General features: G+C 53.2%; 1 protein-coding gene across 3 annotated transcripts in view; it reads right to left on the bottom strand.

The window, feature by feature from the left end:
• GALNT14 (polypeptide N-acetylgalactosaminyltransferase 14) overlaps nt 1-22,253 on the bottom strand; it is a 215,694-nt gene that overhangs the window by 988 nt on the left and 192,453 nt on the right. For 2 of the 3 annotated variants that reach the window (XM_019970475.2, XM_070798930.1), the window contains 5 exons: nt 18,544-18,670; nt 16,355-16,447; nt 11,425-11,508; nt 10,798-10,942; nt 787-906 (listed from right to left, as the gene is read on the bottom strand). In XM_019970475.2, the coding sequence (XP_019826034.2) occupies nt 787-906; nt 10,798-10,942; nt 11,425-11,508; nt 16,355-16,447; nt 18,544-18,670 (569 nt within the window). The remainder of the gene's footprint in view (nt 1-786; nt 907-10,797; nt 10,943-11,424; nt 11,509-16,354; nt 16,448-18,543; nt 18,671-22,253) is intronic. The other variant, XM_070798931.1, reaches the window with a different exon arrangement.

Below are 22,253 nucleotides of genomic sequence, written 5' to 3'. Positions count from 1 at the left end.
AGCAGCAGGGATGGAAGGGCAGCTCCCTGCGCCTGAATCTCTGCTCCTCCAAAGAGCTTCAGCACACGAGGGCCCAAGCAGAGAGTGGGTCTCGTGTGGCTGCATCCCACACCTCACCACACACAACAAGGAGGGAGGCGATGGACAGGTACGGAGGAACTACTGCTGACCAGGTGTCATGGATGGATGACTCGGTGAACTGCTTTAATCAGCAGCCCTGTATGATGTTCATCACCAGCCTCATTGCACAGAGGAGGAAACTGAGGCTCAGAGACGTCCACGAACCTGCCAAGGGTCACACGGCTGGTGAGCTATGAAAATGGGCATTCCCACCAAACAAGACCCAGTTGGTGGGAACTGGGTGAAGCCAACGACTTTGCCCCCACAGGAACCAGGCACGCCATGCATCCAGAGTGCTATGAACTCCGTGGGACGTTCTGCCAGAGCCCAAGCAAGGCCCCCAAAGGCAGAGGTTCGAGTCTTGCTTATCCTAGTGGCCTGCAGACTCTGTCCCAGCATGCTCTGGGATCCTGGCAGGCGTTTGAGCAGGACTGGGCAGTACAGGACACACGTGAAGCAGAGGTCCGACGTGGTCAACAGGCTTTCACATGGCAGCTGATGGCTGCCTGGGCACCACAGATGGGACCAGAGTTCCCCTCCTCTCTCCTAGCCAGAAGGATGTCTTCTTTATCAACTCTCCCTCCTCTCTAGCCTCTCTCTTTCCCACACACAGACTCAGACCTACACAGGCGGCCACCTCCCAGGGTGGACGCACTGAGCACTTACCTGTCTTTTATCTCCATTCTTGCAAAGGACAAGAACCACTGGGGCGCCAGGGAACAAGGTGATAACTGACAGGCACAGCTCCTCCTGCAAGATCTGCTGGGTGTAGGTGAAGGCCCAGATCTGGAAAGAAGAGGCCAGGCAGGGTCACCTCAGGGTGCTTGGAAGCCACCCTGCTGGGACACTACTGTGCCCGTGTGTGACAACTAGCACAGCTTGGTACAAAGCACTGGGGCGGGGGTCCTAGGAGGACCCCACTGTCAACAGGTCACCTGGGAAAATGCTGCTCAAGAGTCAGAGACTCTCAGGTCACACCTCCAGTGAAGTCCTCGCCCCTATTCCAATGAAGGGGACCAGCCTGGGGCAGGCAGGTCACCTCTGGGAGGCAAGGGACAATTCTGGGCTTGGGCAGGAAGCTGAACGACACCCCAGCTGAGCGTCACAGCCTCCAGTTTCTCTGTTTCGATGAGTGTCTCTTCCCCACACTTGACATTTAAAGCAGCCACCTGGCACGTGACCAGGGATCCCCCCACCCCCTGCAGTTGTCTTTAGAACATCTCTTCTTTGAAAAGACGTCCAAATCGGCACCCTGGAAACGTGAGAGCTCTGACAACAGGAAGACAGAGGGACAAAGGGAATGAGGAGGTGTTCTGACGGACGGGTGGAAGAAGAGCAGGATGGAAAGAAGGAAGTCACAAGAAATAAAACTGTTGCAAGAGGGCACACGCACACCAGTGCTCCACGGGAACCCAGCACTCGGCCCTGGGGCTCTTGCAGCTGGAGGAGCTGAGGAACTGGAAGGACGAGCAGAGATCTGGTGGCAGATGAAAAGGGGTATTCAGTGAGGCTCATTATGAGAAACGAGTTCCAAGTGCCACAGACAAGACAGCAACCAACAGCTGAAGCAGCCCGGGCCACTGCTTAGCTCTTAAATCAGGGGCAGGAATGCTGGCATAATAGTTGTCAAACTCGAACCTTTAAGAGGTTTTTCCCCAGGTTGTAAAACAGGGATAGCATCTGTCCTTTGCCTTCATCACGGGATAGAGAAGATTTGTGAACTGGATGCCCCAAGGGGAACTGCAGAGAGGACCCCAGTAAGCACTGTACCCCTCCTCTTCCATAACACCCCCACTGTCCAACTGATGCTCTGTTGCCATAGCAGGCCACCGGTGCCAGGAAGAGACCCAGCCCAGAAAGTCCTCCTGGGGAGTAGGATGGACATAGAGACAAACGAAGACTGGCTGTGAACTGAAAATTCCTGAAGCCTGGGATGGGTCTGCCGGGGTTCTTCATGCTCCTCCAAGGAGTCTTATATCTATTCAAAACTGTTTTATAATAAAAACATTAGGAAATGCATAATACTCCTCTGGCCTTGTGAACATCACCATCTTACACGTACCATTTGCCTTCCTCCAGGGTTAGCTGAAAGGGGAAGACACCCACATGCATGGAGGTGACACCAGAACCATGACGATACGGCTAACACCAGCTCGCATTTCTTGAGCACTTACTGTGTACCAGGCGCTGTTCTGGGAGCTTTACACATGTTAACTTAATCATGAGACTCCAGTTAGGTAGGTACTGTTATCATTCCCCTTTTATAGAGGAGGAAGGTAAAGTCAGAGAGGTCACCCTAAGTCAGTGACAGGAAGTGGCCCCTGCACCCACTCTCCCCAGCCTCTCTGCTGTTGTTGCCACTGCTGCTGGAATCATGTCTGGTTCCAGGGCTCTTTTATTCAACTTAATCTCTGGAGAAGATGTCTGTCTCTGAGAGTCCCTCCTCCAGGTTGTAAATATTAAAACTATAGACAGGAGACAGCTGGCAGCAGGTTCTTCCTCTTGACCAGCTTCCAACAGCAGCCCCTATGAGAAGGGAAACCAAGGTCACACCCCATGTTGGGGGCTGGGGAGGGGGGAGACCTGACATTGATGGGAATTGAGCAAGAATATGAGTGGAGGCCTCCTCTCTGCAGACCCCACAACAGACCAGGGAACCTACGCAGCTCTGGCTCCCAGCCTGAGCTGCCCACTTTTACTTCCCACCTTGCCTCTGTCCCCACCATGAACTCACAGCCTGCACCTCCCCGCATGGTCACTCCCCTCTAAGGGTCCCCTTGGGCCTGGATGTGGGTACTAAGGACACAGTCCATCCTCTGCAATGGACCCAGGGAGAGAGACCCACACAGGTCCTGAATCAGGCTCAGCGGTGGGTTCTAGGGTCCGAAACATTTGGGGAGAGTAATGAAGAAAGTGGGCACAGGTCCTGGGTGTGAGCCCAGACAATCCCCTGGCCAGTGGAGAGGGGAGAGAAGGGCCAGTGTTTGTGGGCAGGGCTGCCCGGAGGCCATTTGCCTAGGCCCATGGTACAACTGGCCTCAGTGTTAGACTTCCGTATTGTCGGGAAATGAGGCTAAACACACAGTTAGAGATGCAGAAAGATGAGGCTCATCGCTCTGTCCTGTTATTTTTAAAATGTCGGGTGACCACACAGCCTGCAGTGAACCATGAATTAGCATTTTAAAAATAAACCCTGTAATTATCTTATGATCACTATAATACACTGGCTTTGTGTTTTTTTACGTTAAAAAAGTTAACTGATTAAACACAAAACTTAACATATGCCACAATTTCTGGAAACCCATATTGGCATTTCTTTTTAAGTATCTTAGGGGCTTCAAAACCCAGAAATGCTGGGGATGGCAGGCGGGAGAGTGGGGAGAGGGGGTCCTTGTGCCCCGAGACACCTCCCATCCACAAATGCGTTTTAGGAAGGAACGCACATGGTACACTGGGGGGCTGGGGGCTGAGCCGACCATCCCCCAGGGAGGTCAGACAGGTATCAAAGCCCTCACACCACGTGGACTTTCCATTAGCTGGTGCTTTACTGGCATCAGAATAATCCAGTCTTGCATTTCCCCAGAGAAGCACAGAGGAGAGGAGAGGAGAGGAGAGGAGAGGAGAGAGCTTAACGGGAAGCACGACACAGGAGCAGGCAGGGCAGGAAGTGAGGAGAGGGTTTCCAATTCCCATTCTGCGGCCTGTCTGGCTTCCCAGAATGGCCGGTGATGAATGGGCTTATTAAATGAATCTCAGAGTCTGAAATGAATTCAAGAAGGCAGCACTGGTGGCTCAGGCCAGCCTGGCCTTGATCGCCAAGCACTGACAGCTTCATCTGGGGGACTGGAGAAGTCCCAGCCCAGTGCACACAGACAGCCGTATCCATGGGAAGACCCCAGAGGCCATCCTGGAGGCGATGCCCCAGGAGGGCATCTCCTCCTGGCCCTTGACCTGCTTTGTTCCTGCCCTGAAAGATGGGGACCGATGATGGGAAGGGTATGGTCCAGGCTGGACCACCTGCAGGCCTTCCGTGCTCAGAGGACATCTCTGGAACTGCCTGTGTGAGTGGAGATGGTAGTGCCTGTCAGTGGGGAGCAGACCCCATGGCGCCCAGCCTGGGGCTCACCATCCTGCATTGGATGGAGAAGCAGAGAGGAAACAAGTTCTCATGAGGAGATACCTGAAGGAGCAAAGTTCTGAAGGAAGTAGGCAGGAAGCTAAGTCAGGGGCTCAGCACAGGGTATGACCCTAGAATGGTCCAGAGCCACCTCTAGCAGGTAAGAAGCAATAAGCCTAGGGTAGTATTTCTCATCTCAGGTGCTTTTGCCCCCAGCCACCTACCCAGGAAACACTGGGCAGTGTCTGAAGGCATTTTTGGACTACTATGACTAGGCTGGGGATATTACTGACTAGTAGGTCGGGCCAGAGACGCTGTTAAACATTCTACGATGCACAGACAGTCCCTACAATGAAGAATCATCTAAGACCAACGCCAATAGTGCTGTGGTTGAGAAACCCTAGCCGAGTCTAAGAGCTTGGTCTCTGGAGGCAGGTGGCCCGTGTCCTGCTTTGGCAAGATTCTCATATGACCTGGGTAGCCTTGGTCAACGTATCTAAGCCTTGCTTACACCATCTGTGAAATGGGGGTACTGACATGGTTCATGTGATTGCTGTGAGGTGAGGTAAGAAGATGCATGTGGAACACCAACCTACGGGCCTGGCCCCGGAGCAGAATCTCCGTGAACAGTATTTTCCCGACACGTGGGAAGGAGGAGTGGTTAGGTGAGGACAGAGAAACATTCCCAAGTTGACAGAAGTTAGGGGGCTGTGTTTCCTTTAGGCAGAAGTGCAGCTCATTTCCTGCTGGTGGTCAGTTTCCATTTCAAAAATTCCCCCATGTGGGGAAGAATAAACAATGGAGAAGAAATAGAGGATGGGAGCCAGCCCTGCTGGCCGTTCTGTGATTAGGCAGCCACAATTAAGCAATGCCGAGGGCTGCTCCTGTCCTAGATCTTCCACTTTCATTGTCTATGTGACTCTCACAGCCACTCTGGGAGGTAGGTGCAATTTGATGGGAGGGGCACTGAGGTCAACGGTTGCTCTGGGCTACACCAGGAGCAGAGCCCAGGGTTGACTGTGAACGTGGGACCCCCTTGGTGAGATGGGATCCAAACCTAGCAAAGCCAGGGCCATGGGCTGGCCTTGAACCTCTTAGGCCACACCGGGCATCACACTGGTTCATCAAACATGCCCTGGAAGCCCACTTCAGACAAGATGTTGGGCATGAACGGGTGGATTCAAGTGAACATTCAGTTTAGCTGACCTCTTGATGCACCTGTATAGCTGCAGGATCCCCCGAATGCACTGATCAGCTGTGCTGGGAGTCTTCATCACCCGCAAGGACAGAGCTGAGCCACACCCAGTTTGGGGCCCTCTAACCAGGGGAGGCTCTGGGACACGCTCCCCTCCTTTAGTGAAGTTGGCATCTTCAACAGACTCACTCTGGAGTCTTCGTTTCCAGTCCATCCTGTGCTTTCCTCCCACGCTGTGAGAATACACCCAGGATGTACTGTGTTGGGCCCTGGAGTGACTGCCGGGGCAGGAATCCTGGCTCGCCTGTTTATGAACCCCCAAACCTGGATGATCTACTTAACTCTGCGCCTTGGTCTCCTCCTCTGTGAAATGAAGGTAATAGCAGCCCCTTACATGGAGGGTGATGCATAGACATTCCAGACGGTGCTGGCTACAGACCAAGAGCTCAGTTACTGCCTGTTGGTTGTACTGGTGCAGGATGCCAACAGGAGAGATGGCCCTGGAGGTCTCCCTTTGGAAAACTGCCTTTGCTTTACCTCCCAGGAGAGACATTTGAGAGGCAGTCGTGCTGGGGCCATGCCCAAGGGTGTGCTGAGAAAGCTGGGGAGGAAGGGTGGTGTCAGGTGGGGAGTGACTGCTGGCAGCCTGTCCCATGTGGAGACTCATGGAGAGGCGCCAGTGCGAGTGTGGGTTTGGGGGGAAGGGCTTTGATCTTCATCTCCAGGCCACCCAGCTGCCTGCCTGAATCCTTCACAAGCCGGTAGCCTGAATTGTTGGGCTTCCAGGTAGGAGGACACATTGAAAAGCTGTATGTTTTCCCCATTTCTTTAAATTGGGATATGGCTATATTGGTACATCTGTCTTTTTCTATCCTTCACAAATATTTTTCTAGGGAATCCAATAAAATTGACAGGAAACTTATTACCCAGGAGACTCCTGGGGCTTCACATATTTACAAACTGATGGTGTACTTCTCTCACTCTCTACCCAAGGTACCAGGCTGCCATCATCTTGAAAACACACTCGGGTTAACTATTTTGTTCCCAAGGTTGACAAACAAGTGGAGAAAGGAAGGTAAGGCAGGGTGAGGGATGGATGGGGCTGGGGGTAGAGCAGGGTGGTAAGCCAGCATTGGAGCCAGAAAACAGCCACGGTCATATGGACTTCTCTCAACATCATGGACACCCACGTGCCCAGGGACATGCCACCTGGGGAGTGAGTGGCCAACTGGAAGCAGAATTCAAGGCCCCAGACACCCATGCTCTGCTCACCAGTCAAGGACCCCAGAACCCACCACCCAAATGACCTGAGCCCAATTCAGGACCTGCATGGATCTCTCTCCCTGGGTCCATTCCAGAGGATTGACTGAGTCCCTAGTACCCACACCCAGGCCCTAAGTGGACTGTTTGGAGGGGAGTGACCACATGGTGAGATGCAGGCTGGGAGTTCACAGTGGGGACAGAGGTGAGGTGGGAAGAAAAGGGGGCAGCCCAGGCTGGAAGGCAGAGCCGTGTGTGTCCCCGGGCTGGTACAGAGTCTGCGGAGAGCGGGCCTCCATTCACATTCTTGCTCAGTTCCCGTCGATGTCGGGTCTGCCCCTTCCCAGGTCCCTGACATGGGGTGTGACCTTGGTTTCCTTCTCACAGGGGCTGCCACTGGAAAGTAGCCAAGAGGAAGAACCTCATGCCGGCTATCTCCTGTCAAGGAGGAGCTGATCTCTAGTTTTAATATTTACAGCCTGGAGGAGGGGCCTCAGAGACGGACATCTTCTCCTGAGATTCAGTGGAATAAAAGGGCCCTGGAACCAGTTATGACTCGAGCTGCAGCAGCAGCAACAGCAGATGTAGTGTGGCGGCCAGGTTTTCAAATCCTGCCTTCCTCACTTCTTAGCATCTGACCTAGGATCATCTCTCCAGACCTCAGTCTCATTATCTGTAAAATGAGGATAATATCTACTTAACTGGGTTTTTATATCACTTCCTTGACATGGCCTCTCAGAGACAGAGAGGTGGGGGCAGGAGAGAAGGTGAGAGAGTCCGGGGTCTGAGGGGCAATGTGACATCTCTGAATGGCCAAGGGGTAGGAGAAGCCAGAGATGTGGGAAGGGAGAGGAGGAAAGGAGGGTGAGTGCATTAGCAGGAGGGGTCGGGAAACAGGAGGAAGCTCAGGGAGTCTATGCAGGAAGGAGAAGCAGACACCGAAAGGAAGAGAAAGGTAACCTAAGTCAATCCCACAAGGGTGTACACTCCATGCACACACAGGCTCGAACACGCACACACCCAGAAACACATGCATGCACCCCCAGGCACACACCTGGGGGACCAGTCTGGCTGAAATAACTATGTGGATTTCTCTTCATGGTTTCAACACCTTCAGAATACTTGGACAGGCACCCCAGGCCTGCTGTTGGCTGTGGGCCCCGCTAGGAGAGAGCTGTGTCTAACCCGGCTTAGTCCCACCCTGTACCCCAGCACGCAGCCTGGTGCCCGGGGCACCACGCACACTCAGTAGGTGTCATCTGTTGATGAAAACTGAACATCTTCCTAACTCGTGTGTTCTTTCCATATCCCGAATTCGAACGGCTGCCGCACACACCCAACTGTTCTCTCTGAAGCAGAGAGGAGTGACAGCTTGGCAAGATCTTCTAGGAAAGAACTCTTTGCTCACTTGAAGACTGTTTTCGTGATAAGCCGTAGTTTACAACGGTGACAGCTCTTTCCTCTCCCCTTCCTCACTCCACCAGAATGTCAGCCAGAGGAGGGACCTTTCCCTCCCAGTTAAATGAAGGCCTGGCAGCATCTCCCTTGGCCAGGTTACAGGAGTAGGTGGGCGCCTTCCTGAGACCCAGAGAGCCTGTGGCTACCCGCTGCCACTTCTTATGCAACCAAAGACAGAAGAACCCCTACTCTGCTACAAATGGACAAGGCAAACTTCTGTTCCAGGGAGCGGGGGCAATGACATTCTGGCTGTTTGCAATCCCCCACGAGCAGGGCCCACACACAGAATCAGAAGAGAGCGATGCGCGTTACCTCCTCACACGTTTCATAAAACGCCATTGACAAGTGGTGTCATTCTCAGCCGCACTGCCACACTTCAAGCACAGTCGACACCTCTGTCTCCTTCCCCCTTTCCTGTCTGACTCAGGCAGCCCCCTCCCATGTCCTGCTGGAGCAGAGATGATTTTTGGAACAATCTCGGCAATCTGGAGGCTGGGGGTGTGATGCCTCAAGTGCCAGGCCGAGGCCGTGGGTTTTTCTGGCAGACACTGGGGAGCCATTGAAGGCTGCATGGGGATGGGGAACCATGGTCTGGTGACTACATGTTACTTGAGACAGTGGCCATAATCTAACACAGCGGTTCCCAAGCAGAGTGGTCTTGTCCTCCAGGGGCCTTTGGTAAAGCCTGGAGACAGCTTTGATTGGCATGACTGGTGTGTGTGGGGGGGATGCTACTGACATCCAGTGCGCAGGGACCAGGGGAGCTGCTAGATAGCCTACAGCACAGAGGATGGTCCCCACCACAGAGTGACCCGGCCCCAACTGTCAATAGTGCCGGAGGGCTGCTGATCTGGCCTGAAGAAGTGAATGCCGGGGCTGAGAACAGCTATTCTGAGGGGAGGAGGGCTGGGCTTTGCAGGAATGGGGGATGCGGGAGAAACAGGAGCCATGGGAGATGATGGTCAGGACTGGAAACTCAGAGCCTGGGATAGGTGACCACTCAGAGAGAATTAATGGGATGGTGCAATGGCTGGGGAGCCTGATAGGTGCTTGGAGCCATCTGATGGCTTGAATTTCAGAAGGGTTTGTCACGGCCGTGGACTGGCTCGATCGCCCGGTGTTTGAGAGGGAGAGTCAGCTAAGTGTAAACCCACCAGCCTCCATCCATCTCCTTGGCTTGCACAGCTCCTACTCCTGAGGATAAAACTCAACCTCTTCAGCTGGGAAAAGAGGCTGTGATGTGCCTCTTCCTCTCCGGCCTCACCTTTGTAGCTCCCTCACATTCCACCCCTCTGACTATGTCTTGAAAGGCACCCTGCCTCCCAGGCCCAGAGCGTGGTACATGCTGGACTTCCCCGCTTGCCCTTTCTCCCCTTCCTGACCCATGTGTTTCTACTCATCTCTGAGGACACCACTCCTGCTCAGGTCCTCTGGGAAGACTTCCCAACCCTCATGTAGAGGTTGGACACCCTTGCTCTGCACTTCTACAGCATCATGGACCAAACTCTCTCCAGGGCAGAGATTAGATCACAGTGGCTGCTGACTTGTTCAAGGAACATTAGATCCCTCGAGGGGCCACCAACGCCGGCCACTGTGCATCTCCACAGTCAGCAAAGAATGTACATGTTTGTTGAGTGAATCAATGAATGAATGAGTGAATTCACGGTTGGGTGAAGGCACTGAATTTGTGAATCAGTAAGACAGAGGAGGTTACTAAAGCTGAAAGCATGAATAAAATTTCCAAGAAACCACTCACAGAGAAAAGAACAGTGAATTGAAAACCTTGGTGAATATTCACCATAAGGGTCTGAGAGCTGGGGAGAGGAGCCAGCAGTAAAAACAAGCAGTGGAAAGAACGGAAATGCAGGATAATTGGGATCACGCAGCGTCCCCAGAGCCAGGAGGGAAGTCACAAGATGGACAAGCTCTAGTGCATCCAGCAGGTCAAGTGCTACAGAGGTTGAGACAGGCTGTGAATGTGCCAGTGACTTTTAAAAGAGCTCGATCCTCAGAGGGCAGAACACTCACAGAGTGTTGATGAATCAGCTAAGGCACAAGGAAACCTTTCTGAGAAGGGGCGACCGAGGTCTCTAGACCTGGGGGAAGCAGGAGAGAACAGAGGTGGAGCCATAGGCCTGCGGAGGGCAGAAGAACAATGATCAAGGGACCTGCCCAGAGACCAGAATGGTGGACGATGGGAAAAGCCGTACCGCCACTGATGTGACTGCCTGGAAGACAGGGTTAGATCAGCAGGGAGACTCATAGAGCAGGTATTTCATCCTGGAGGCAGTGGCTTTTCAGTTTGCATCTTATACTTTTGAGGTGGCCATGCTGCCCACCCTGCCTGATCCAACCCACATTTACCAGCAGCAGCTTGGACACCCTTGTTCAACTCCTGTTAATTTAATGGTTAATCCCTAGAGGTGCAAAGTTGCCCGGGGAGGCATCTTAAGAGAAAGCCCATGCATTTGGAAACCTAGCAGAGTGAACCCAGTCCCAGAGTGAGGAGAATTGTGCTTCTCCTGTTCTGCTGCAGAGCTCCAGGTATAACTAGACACCTGGTTCATGCAAAAGCAGGAAGCAGAGGCCAAGCACGTTCATATGTTCAAGTATCCCCAGCCATTCAAGTAGTCCCAGGTTACTTTACCTGGGACTTGGCATCCTTGCCTTCAGTCTTGACACAGGGGCTTAACTTGAGGTTGGAGATCTCTTGGTCTTTCTGCTTCTGAGCCTCCAGGCACTTCTGCCTCTGTCGGATACTGCCCTTATGGATGGAAGAGTCCTTGGGCACCCTAGAGGAAGGCCACGGGAGGGATGAGAATCCATGGTTCTTAGGATTAACAGTAACACCAGCTGTCTGACAGGTCAGGCAGTGTCTGGAAAATGGCAGGGACATGTTGCCCTGGTTGCGTTGCAATGACTTGTACTACTCAGGGCCTGAGGATGGGAGAGGTGCCACTAGGAATGAGGCAGCAAGGAATGACTCAGGAGTCTGGAGCCTGGAATCAGTGAGTCCACGCCCTGAGGTCACACTCCAGAGCTCAAACCCCAGCAGTTGAGAAATACTGCTAGAAGCCAACCTCAATCCCTCATGCCACCAATGAATAAAATTCTCTCTCTGGTTTCCGGGATAAGCAGAGCCAACTGGTCTTTTCAGACCTCCATCTAGTTAAAACCCCTCATACAGATGGCCACGGGCAGTCCCTTCTCCAAACCAAGTTAGCAGAGGGTCTCTCTCTGCAGGCAGCAAAGGCTCAAAGCACAGGGCGGGTACCTGAGTTCTGGGTAGACATTCTCCAAGTACCACTTGAAGCTCTGGCATTGCAGGTTCTTCCTCAGGTTCAGTCTGCTCTCGATGCTGGGGGCGGCAGAGGCGGGGAGACATGGAGACAAAACACAGCTGGTTGGTGACAGGTACCAGCCACATGGGCCCAGGGGCACCCACCCTCCAGGCTGGGAGGTGCCCCGTGCAGCCCGTGCCCGCTCTCTGCACCCACGAATCTCTGGAGGGTGCTGGAGAAATTAACTAAGAGAGATTTTGAGAGCTCGAGAGAGACCTATGGAAACCCTTGGCAATTACCTCACAGTGGAGTGGTGATGACACCAAGGATTTGTGCTTTTACTTGGAAACAGAATTTGGGGGTGTTTTTACTTTTCATTAAAAACAAAGCTACAAGAATATTTGGTGTGTTGTTGATAACTCACTGCCAGGACTCTGGGTCTGCTTACTCACAAATCCCCCTTTGAATTCTGCTGTTAATATACCACCCTTATTCCCCCGCCCGCTACCCCCATCCCGGCCAAGCCAGCCTCAAAGAATTCTCTTCTTTAGCTGGTTCTGGGCTTCTGAATCACATATTTCAGTTCAGTTCAGTCGCTCAATTATGTCCAACTCTTTGCGATCCCATGAATTGCAGCACGCCAGGCCTCCCTGTCCATCACCAACTCCCGGAGTTCACTCAAACTCACGTCCATCGAGTCAGTGATGCCATCCAGCCATCTCATCCTCTGTCATCATTTACTGAGTACCTAGTATGTGCCAGGCATTGTGCCCAAGAGGGACCTGATGGTGAGCTTTCAAGCAAGAAAGACAGGTAATGAACAAGGTGCTCACAGCCCAGGGTGGATGTGGGGTGGGTGTGCAGGGGCTGTGGGAGCACCTCAGAGGTGGCCCCTTGCTTGTCGGGTTGGTGGTGGTTGGGTGGTGATGTGGAAGCTGGGAGGAAAGTGGACATTGTCTAGACAAACCAGAAAGAGGGTAAAATGGGGGCCCCTGGTAGTGGCAGGAAAACAGCAAAAAGAGATGAGTGCATGTGAAGAGGGAAGGGGTCTGTTGGTGGTAGCAGTGGTGCAGGTTAGAATGTGTGTGGGGGGAGTTGGAGAAGGGAGGTGAGTGATGGGAGAGGTGAACGTGCAGTCATAAAGGTCCTGTGAAATACCAAGGAGGAGCTTGGCCTTTATTTTCAGGGCAATGGGCTGCCACGGATGGGTTTGAAACAGAGTACAGTGTGACAGTATTATTCCTTTAAGAGCATCTACCGATGGTGCCAAAGAATTGATGTTTTCAAACTGTAGTGTTGAAAAAGACTCTTGAGAGTCCTTGGACTGCAAGGAGATCAAACCAGCCAATCCTAAAGGAAAACAGCCCTGAATATTCATTGGAAGGACTGATGCTGAAGCTCCAATACTTTGGCCACCTGATGCGAAGAAATGACTCACTGAAGACCCTGGTGCTGGGAAAGATCGAGGGCAGGAGGAGAAGGGGACAACAGGATGAGATGGTTGGATGGTATCACCAACTCAACAGACATGAGTTTGAGTGAACTCTGGGGGATAGTGAAGGACGGGGAATCCGGGTCTGTGGGGTCTCAAAGAGTTGGACATGACTGAGCGACTGAACAATAGCAACTGAAGGTACATAAGATTGGTGCCCAAAGCTGGGAGAGCAGTTAGGAGATCACTGTCGAAACCCGGTGCTGACCATGCTTTCTGGCAGGGGAGTAGGGTGGGATGGGAGAGAAGGGACAGGTTTCATTCTCTCTACTCTTCCACCAGTACACCTGATTTCCACATACACCCTGTTCTTCCTGGGCAACCACACAGAACCAGCCCTGCTTTCTCAAGCCTCGCCTCCTTCCACCCCAAAGACTGGACTGGGTGCCCTCATGATACTGGAACTTCTTATACAGCATTAACTGCATCTCCTCACCAGATGCTAAGTAACATGAGGACAGGAATGACATCTTTTGAAAAAGGCTAAATGTTCAGTATTTGCAAGAATCCAGACGATCAGTGTATGAGTGAGGCAGGATCTCTGGGACCTGGTGATTGTTTAGGTGTGGGAGGACAGGGAGAGAGAAGTCAAAGTTGACACTCAAGATTTCTGGTTTGACAACAGGATGAATGGAAGAGCTAAGGTGGGGAATATGGGGAAAGGAGCAAGTTTAGGAGCAAACAGGAAGAGTTCAGTTAGAACTCATTGAGTCAGAGGAGACTGGGGGCATCCAGGCAGAGATGTCCAGTTGCTATTCAGACATAAGGACTGGAGCTCAGGAGAGGTGCAGGATATGTTTAATCGCTCAGCTGTGTCCAACTCTGTGACTTCATGGACTGTAGCCCACCAGGCTCCTCTGTCCATGGGATTTTTTTAGGCAAGAATACTGGTTGGGTTGCCATTTCCTTCTCTAAGGGCTGGAGCTCAGAGGAGAGGTGCAGGAGAGGGATGGAAACATGCTTATTGGCAGCACAGAGGTGGCTGATGGCAGGGAAAACCTGGAGTAAGACAAGGGATTATGACAGGTCCTCGGGGAAGACCAACATACAAGGGTGGGCAGAGGAACCTGAGCTTGCAGAGTGGGCAGAGAGGGTGCAGCTTGCATCTCAGGATGAGAGCCAAGACTTTAGTTCTAGAAACCGAGATCAGAGGGGTGCCTGAAGGGGTTTGGGTGGAAGAAGACTCATATCAATGGAGTAATCGAGGAAGGTAAGGGTCCCAGGGGGCCATGGGTGGGCCAGGTGGGAGTGATCATAGGGGATGGAGGCCTTGGCCTCAGCTCACAGTCAGAAGCAGGGAAACAGGGAGCCACAGACAGCGATGTGGCAGCTCTTTCATGAAGCTTGGCTCTGAAGGAGCAGAAGACAAGTTAGGCGATGAGCAACGTCGGATTGAGGGAGAGTTCTTATAGTTTCTTTCCTTCTCTATTTTATTTTTTAAAACATATGTAAGATACAGAATAAATTTAAATACTAATGGGAACCATGCAATTGAGAAGAGAGTTGGGTGATCAGGGAGCGTGAAGGCACAGGGCAGGCGAAGTCCCCTGGAACAAGGGCTCCCACACTGTCTGCAGGTTAGAGTCACCTAGTTGGGGGGGCGCATCTTTTACAAATTCTACAGCCCAGGACACAGCCCAGATTCAGTCTACTCTCTGGGGCTGGAATAGAGGCAGCAGCAGTTTTTGAAGCTCCCCAGGTGACTGAGACTGCAGAGAGTCTGGAAACCATCACCCTGGAATTCTGCTCCTTGAGTTGAGGTCCTCAGGCCAGCAGCACAGCACCACCTGGGGCTCGTAGAAATGCACGCCTACTGAACCAACATCCACACTGTTACAAGATCCCCGGGAGATTCGTGTGCACATTAAAGTTTGAGAAGCTGAGAGGCAGGAGGAGATGAATCCAGGCAGTGGGAACTTGATCAGTGCTGATTTATGAATGAATGCAGGAGAGAAGAGTGCATCTGGGGAACAGGTAGAGGGCTGGCCTGCCGCAGCGGGAGGCACCCCTTATCCTTCCAGATAAAAGAGACAGGAGGATAGTGCAGGTACAGGGTGGTCGGGCTCAGGAAGCTGGTGCTGTCTATTTCATCCATAAAACAGAGGTGTCACATGCTGTGAGTGAAAGCAGAGCGGACCCCGCCGCTGGGGAAAATGGAAAAGGTACAAATGGAGGTTGAGGGAGAATGCCGGCCGGCAAGGGGGCAGGATTAAGAGCCCCGCTGAGGGCCTCCCTGAGCCGGATGGCCACAGAGGCTTAGCAGCACCGGCTGATACTCCCAGAGCTGTTCAGCAGCCTGCCCACAGGCAGGAAAAGGCACAAAGTCAGGTTCACCCAAGGTCAAGAGGGAGGCCTGGGAGGGTGGGTAGATGCCCAACATGGCAAGAGATTCAAGGACAACGTCTTTTAAGCACTCTGCTTACGCAAGAAAGTAGAACCCCAGCTGGAGGGGGAAAGCAGTGAAGAAAGGAAGGGTGGACGGACATGGCCAATGAACCGGAAGTTAGCTGAGGACTCAGAAGAAACACTGTGGGAGGCTCTGAGGAGAAGCGGAGACCAGCGTGGGCTTTCAGTTTCAGAAATGCAAACACTTTGGCAGGCTCGTGATTTAATCCACCTGGGAGTGATGGGCTCGATCGGTGGCGTGTAGGCTGCAAACATGCCATCTGCTCCACAGCCTTAGTACGACTGAGGGACATCAGATGACAAAAGCCACCAGTCGCCCCCTCGCAAAAAAGATGAATATAACATCAATCAAGTTGCCATTTTTCTCTACTCAGACCAGCCCTGAGTTGGGGAATGCAACATCACAAAGTTTGGGGGGATCAGACAGGTGTGTTTTGAGCTTTTCCTCCTATAATGGTGTGATCCATGGCAAGTACCTGAAGCTGTAGAAGCCTCAGGCTCCTTATCTGTAAAACAGGGGTAATTATACCCATTTCTCAGTTTGCAGAGGACTAGTGAGGCAACTCATGAAATGGCATCTGGCCCTTAACTCCTCTCCCTGTCCTCTTCCACCCACAAGAAGCTGGAGCCCTGCTCTAGAGGCGGTCTACACAGTACTGTTCCTCCTAAAAAGAGGAGGACTTAGGCTTCGGTAGCTGAGAGGGAGGAGGAGGAAACTCTAATCTAGAGGGAGCAGGGCTGCTTAGCCCAGCATCCCACCTTTCTGTGAAAAGCTGGAAATACCAGTCCACTGCACGGGGCATGGCTCTACCCACTGAGTGAATGGTCCAGGCTGCCAGGGTCTCCCACAGGCGTGGCCCACGGCCCTGTGCCCAGGACGAGGCAGGAGCAAGAAGGCACAGGAAGGGAGAACAGGCCCAGCCTTGGCCCTGGAGGGGCCTGGCGGCCAGCGAGACCCTCTCGCCTCGGGCCGGTGAGCTGGGGCTCTGGGCTGTCTGCACAAACCAACCAGGGGAGACACTTACTTGCCAAAGGGCCTCTCCAGGGCGAATGGCCGGGAAGCATAATAGTACTGCTTGTATTCATCCATCCACACTTCAGCTGTCCGCTTGGTGTTCCTGGGGAGACAAGGGGTGTCAGGGACGGGCTGTCTGAGAGGACCGGGGACATATCTAGGTAAAATACACACATGTGATGAGTGGGCAGTGTCACCCCCATGGGAGCCACCACGATCCAGTAACTTTATTCTCCCCAGGGTGCTGAGCCCACCAGTCTCCAAAGGGGCCTCTCCCCCAAGACACAGGATTCTAGTAGTCATGACATACCCTCTTCCCAAAAGGCACAGACCAGAGAAATTATACCAGAAATTGAACTTCCCACGGCTCTCAGAAAAACAGAAAAAAAGCCAGGAGAATCTGGCGTGCCCCTTTGGTGCCAGTACAAGAAGGAAGAGTGTTGACCATCTCACCTCTGGTCATCCGTGGGCTCCTATTCTAGAACTCTCCCCATCAGCAAAGGGCGCAGCACTCCAAGGGGGAAGCCAGTCACACACGAGATTTGCACCGGCCATGTGATTAGCTTGGCGCAGGTGTAAAGAATGAAGTAACCAAGCCATCCTGGTCAAATGTTTTCCAAGACTCTGAAGTATTTTTTTTTTTAAAATAGCTATTTGCAGTGAGTCTGACCCCAAGGTCACAGAAAAAGAGACAGACATGGAGGATGTTGTCACTCAGCTGTCAGGGACACCAGGGTACCAGGAAGAGAAGACATGGGAAAACAATCAGAAGCCTGAGCAGCACCTCCCAAGGCCTGAGTGCATGGACTCGGGGGTGTCACTGAGAGGGCATGGCCTGCCCTTCAAGCCCGTGGACCTGAAGGAGTTTCCAACACGCAGTCCAGCTCTTGGTGCACTGAAGACAGCTCCTTGCCGGCTCCCTCCACTGGCCTGACCATCAGCACACTGGACGCTGCCGAGACCACACTGCCCCAAGTTTTCCCCCAACTCCATTGGTGGCAAGCAGGGGCCAGTCTCAAATGCAAAGAACTTTCTAGAGCTTGAGGCTCTGCCCCCCACTCCCCGGCTGGCCCCCACTCCACATCATAACCCCTTGACTTTCCTGCACCAGGCATTCCAGCTCACCTTTCCCTGTCAAGACCCCAGGCAGCCCTGCCTTTGTTCTAGTCCCTGCTAAAGGGGTTCTCATGACCCTAACCTTCCCAGCATGAGGTCAGCTTTCTCACTGGTCAAGCCTATAGCTCCGCTACACCTGTACACACCCACACCTGTCCACACGTGCGAGTAACCGAGGATGAGAGAACCCAGAAGAAAACACTGCAGGGGAAGAAAAACACTCAAAGAGGTGCTCTGCTCCGCCTGCCCAAAACGGACCAAATGAGGGAAAAAGGGCAAAGGAGGAATAAATGGGGAGTGAAGTTGTCAAGTGACAAGAGGACTAGAGAGAAGGGGAGAAGAAGCTGGAGGAAAAGATGAGCAGCAGGAGAAAAGGAGGTACAGAGTTATTTTTAAAGAAGAGGGAAAAGGTTGAAGGAGAAGAAATCATGAAAAGGAGACGGGTATATGGAGGGAGCGAGGAAGCAAGAATAGGCAAGTGGGCATCGCTGGGTCACTGAGACCCTACACCTTCGACCTTCCCAGGCAGGAAGCGGCGAGCCCCAGGAAAGGAGCCCAGGGCCTCAGGGACTACGCCAGCCTGGCCGTTTCTGTGCACCTGCGAGGCCGTGGAGCAGTCACCTGGGCTGTATCTACTTGTGCCTCCCCATTCCCGAATGGCCTTTCCCCTGGTGACCCAGCCTGAAGGTGATCCCTGCAGATCCCTGCAGGGGATCTTCTAGAACTCAGGGGCAAAAATGGCTGCCCTCCCCCTGCCCCAAAGAATGCCCAGAGCCCTGAGCCCCACAAGAGGGTGCTGCCCAGTGACTCGAAGCCCCTGAGGCCACAGGCAGGGCCTTGACAAGCCTGGGAGAAGTCAAGGGTGGAGAAAGGCCTCAAGGCCTCCGGCCTGGACCTGGATGGGCAGGCCTGACCTCTCTCGTCCAGGCTGTGGCCCAGCAAGCATAGCATGCAGCCCTTGTCCATTCACGACACCCGGGCAGCCGAACCTACCGGAGAACCTGGCACAGCCACAGCCTATCACCAGAAAAGCCCATGGCCACTGCCACCCCCGGGGAACCCCAACCCACAACGCATACTCACTTTATATATGTGTTGGCGTTGCCATCTGGGAAAATATACGGGTGCTTCTTCCGGAAGACATGGCCCACTCGGCTGCAGGGGACAATCTCCAGGCTGCCCCCACACATCCATACCCTGAAGGAGATTTCTGCAAGACAGCAACGCCCCCATCACTGCTCTGCCTCCTAGACTGAGCAGCACAGGACGGCAGCACCGAGACACCAGGCGCCGGGGAATCCCAGGTCCCAGGGCAAGGGGAGGGCTGCCAGCAGCCTGCCTAAGGCACCGACTCCACAGCCAGACTGTGTGCTCCACAGGCCTGCTACCTCAGTTTCCCTGCCCACCACGAGGATGCTGATAACTCACACCTGGGAGGGTGGCTTGCCTTAACAAGGAAACTGGCGGACACAGGGGAACACATGGAGGGCTGTGCTTGCGCCTTCGGAACACTCTCAGGGGCCAGCAGGGTGGGGCCTCTGTGTGATGCTTTGGCCTGGAACAGAGGAGCCCAGGGACTATGAGAGAACTGCTTTTGAGCATATGGAAGGTTTCAGGGTGGAATATGGATTAGACCAGCTCCTATGACCCTAGAAGTTCAGAACCAGGACCAAGGAGAAAGACTTCCATTAGAGACTATGGGAGAATTTTCTGCTGGTCAAGGTCCAGATAGAAGGGGTTGTCATAGAGTTAGTGCATTTCCCACTCTGACAGGCTGGCAAGCCACATGGCCAGGATGGGACAGATAAGACCAGTTCCCAGGAGGCTCCTGGACAAGGTGTCAATGCCAAGAGGCCATTCTATCTCCTGCAAGGACATCTCTGAGCCATAGTCAAGAGCTGTGAACAACCATAGAAAGTGCTGGAAGCCTCGAAGCTGTTGCTGGGGTGCTCGCCTGGGTAGGGATTTGCACACAAACCCCTTTTCCCCGGTTGGCTGCTGTAGCAGGGACCTCGGGGAGGCGGGTGAGGTAGAGTCAGCAGAGTTGGGTGGGCTGAGACCATGCTGGCCGGTGCCCTCCTCCCTTGAAGCTGCTTCCTGCAGGCTTGGAGCAGTGGTCCTGCCCGAGAAGGAAGTGGTGCTATACCAGCAGGGTGGGAGAGGACCCCGTCACTGCCTTTGTTTGGAACCGCTGAATGCTGTCAGGGCGTTTCATTACCGCTTGTAACTTTTCTACAAATGGTGCAGCCTTTCCTGACGGCACCCAGAGCAGTTGCCCCCCTGCATCCCGCTGGATATGCCACCAGTGGGAAGAGCCAGTTTCACATCTGGATGCCTGCCTGGGCCATGCTTCTATAGTCAAGCTGAAGAAAGAGGAGTTTGCTTCAGGAAACACTCAGGCTGGTGTCCACGAGCAGGGACCAAGGATGTGGGTATTCTACTACTGCCCAGCACATCTGATGTGCCCCGTCCCTCCGCACCTTGGGCCCCACCTTCCTAGGTTTCCTTACCAGGGGGTCCTCTCCCTCAGCCTCTGTCCCTCCCATGTCCTGCTGTCTTTCTCCCTTCTTTTCAACCCTGCAAACAAGTGCTTGGACATAAATTCTTCATCCTGATCCTCACCTGCTCTCTCACCCACTCCTTGTCCCCTCCTGACTCCTGCCTTGTGTCCCTGGGAAAGTTGCATGCCAAGCTTCCTCGATACCTGTCTCTACCTGCCCAGGTGCTCTCCCCAGCAGGATAGAGCTCATTCCCAGCTTGCTCAGATTTCCCTCAGAGCGGAGGCAACGTGGACACTAGGGTGAGGAAGGGACTTCTCAAGATTGCTGCCAAATGACGGCAAGAACATAGGGTGGGGAGAGACTGGTAGAACTTGGCTTTGGGGTCAGCGGCCCTGAGTCTGCAGAAATCTACTAGCCCCATCCCTGGGGAAACCTAGTTGAGCCTGGGCTTCTTCACCTATCAAATGAAGATCATAAAAGAACACCACAGGATTGCTGTTGGTATCACTGAAGTGGAACTTCGAGAGTAAATGTGAAAACTCTTAAGTGCGATGGAAAGCTTGGTGACACAAAACACTCCTCTAAAGCCAGTCTCTTTAAGACATGGATGCCAATGATATCACCCCCTTGTGCCCACTTTCAACTTCCTAGACAGTTCACAGCTTCCTGCTTCTGACACAGGAGGTGCTTGAAATCTGTGGACCTAACACTGGAGATTTTGACTCCCCACAAAAGTCAATAATATATGGTAACCTGGCGTTTGGCTGGGGCACTGGTGGAATCGTGGGCCCCAACCTGGTGTTTGTGGGAGATGATGAGTGAGCTTAGCTGATGGCCAACATCCAGCTCTCCACCTTGTACTGATGCTCGGAGGGGCGGGAGGGCTCAGTGCAGCGAACTGTGAAGGTATGTGTGTGAATTTAGTCCCCAGGGCTAAGCTCTACTGGACTCCAACCAACTTCTCTCCAGGATCTCAAAACAGGGTTCGCTCTAGCTCCCAGAAAGGAAAACCCTCACACCCCTCAAAAGTTGAGATGGAGGCCTTGCTTATGGATATAACCTGTGAATTTTGTGCAAGCTTTCTTCCAAAAATATGCATACATTTCTGTGGTCTCTTCCTTACTTGCATTCAAATGAGACATATGTCCCTCCTCATTTGCAGAATGAATCCCTCCAACCTATGCAGTCTCCACACCCTCAGCTCCCACTAAACCTGTTTCCCTGTGCTTCCTTCACCCACCAATTTGCTTTGCTCTGAATCTATTGCCCCCCCCCCCGCCCTTCTCCTCTGCCACCATCGTGCACAGATCCCCATCTCAGGAAGTACTGACCCCTGACCCTGGTCCTTCTCTACCTTCCATCTGGGCTCCTGGCATTCTCCACCCCAAGGCTCTGGGTCTGAGTGCCTTGCTGTCCCTGCTTCCGCATCTGGCCCAACCTTCACTTGATGCTGAGGACTCATTCCCATTCTGCCAGCCCAGCTCTCCTCTGGCCTCCAGGACCAACTCCCGTGGCTGCCTCTGGCTCTGTCCAGATGCACTGGATGCCCTCAGATGCAGTACATCTTCTACCCATCAGCTTCCTCTCGTAGCCCCCTGCAGCCTGCCTCCTCTCCTCCACCTCCAAAACCATCGTCCCTGCTTGTTTTCCTGTGTCTGTGGTTGAAAACGTCTCAGTTCTGCAGGCACAAGCCATGGGAGGAAAGGACCCCTTCATTTACTCCTGGGCTGGGCTTTGCTGGGTCTTCTCTCAGGCAGTAACTTATGAGTTGTTACAAGCCCACTCGTGGTTGTGGATGTTATTTTTCAAAGCAGAAGCAGTCCTGATGGGACTGCGGGCAGCTAGCATTCAAAGCGCATCTCCCCAGGTCCAAAACTCCTGCCCCTGCCCTGATCCCACCTCCCTCAGTGTGAACACCCACCATCAGCCAATACTGCTGCAGGCACAAAGATACTGACTTCAGGGCACTCACAGATGAACAAGAGAGGCCAATCTATAACCAGCTGTCCCATTTCTACCTCATCTACTCCTTCATCCACTCCTGACAGTTGCCTGTCTCACCTCTCCTTCTGGTTAACTGATGCCCCCAGAGCCTGCAGTCTGAGATGCAGTAAGAGCGTCTCTGCTCCGGAGTCCAGAATGTTGTAACCAAGATGACCTGAGCAGCGTGCCTTGCTGTACTGCGGCCAGAGTCAAGGCAGTCTGAGTGAGGAAGCTTAAAGTGTTCAGAGAGGTGTAAGGATGTTTGGGTACCACAATGTGAAGTATTTAAGACCTGGGACATCCCTCTAG

This window comes from Bos indicus, chromosome 11 (genome assembly GCF_029378745.1).
Source record: "Bos indicus isolate NIAB-ARS_2022 breed Sahiwal x Tharparkar chromosome 11, NIAB-ARS_B.indTharparkar_mat_pri_1.0, whole genome shotgun sequence".
In the NCBI taxonomy this organism is placed as follows: domain Eukaryota; kingdom Metazoa; phylum Chordata; class Mammalia; order Artiodactyla; family Bovidae; genus Bos; species Bos indicus.
This window is presented reverse-complemented; position numbering and strand designations above follow the sequence as displayed.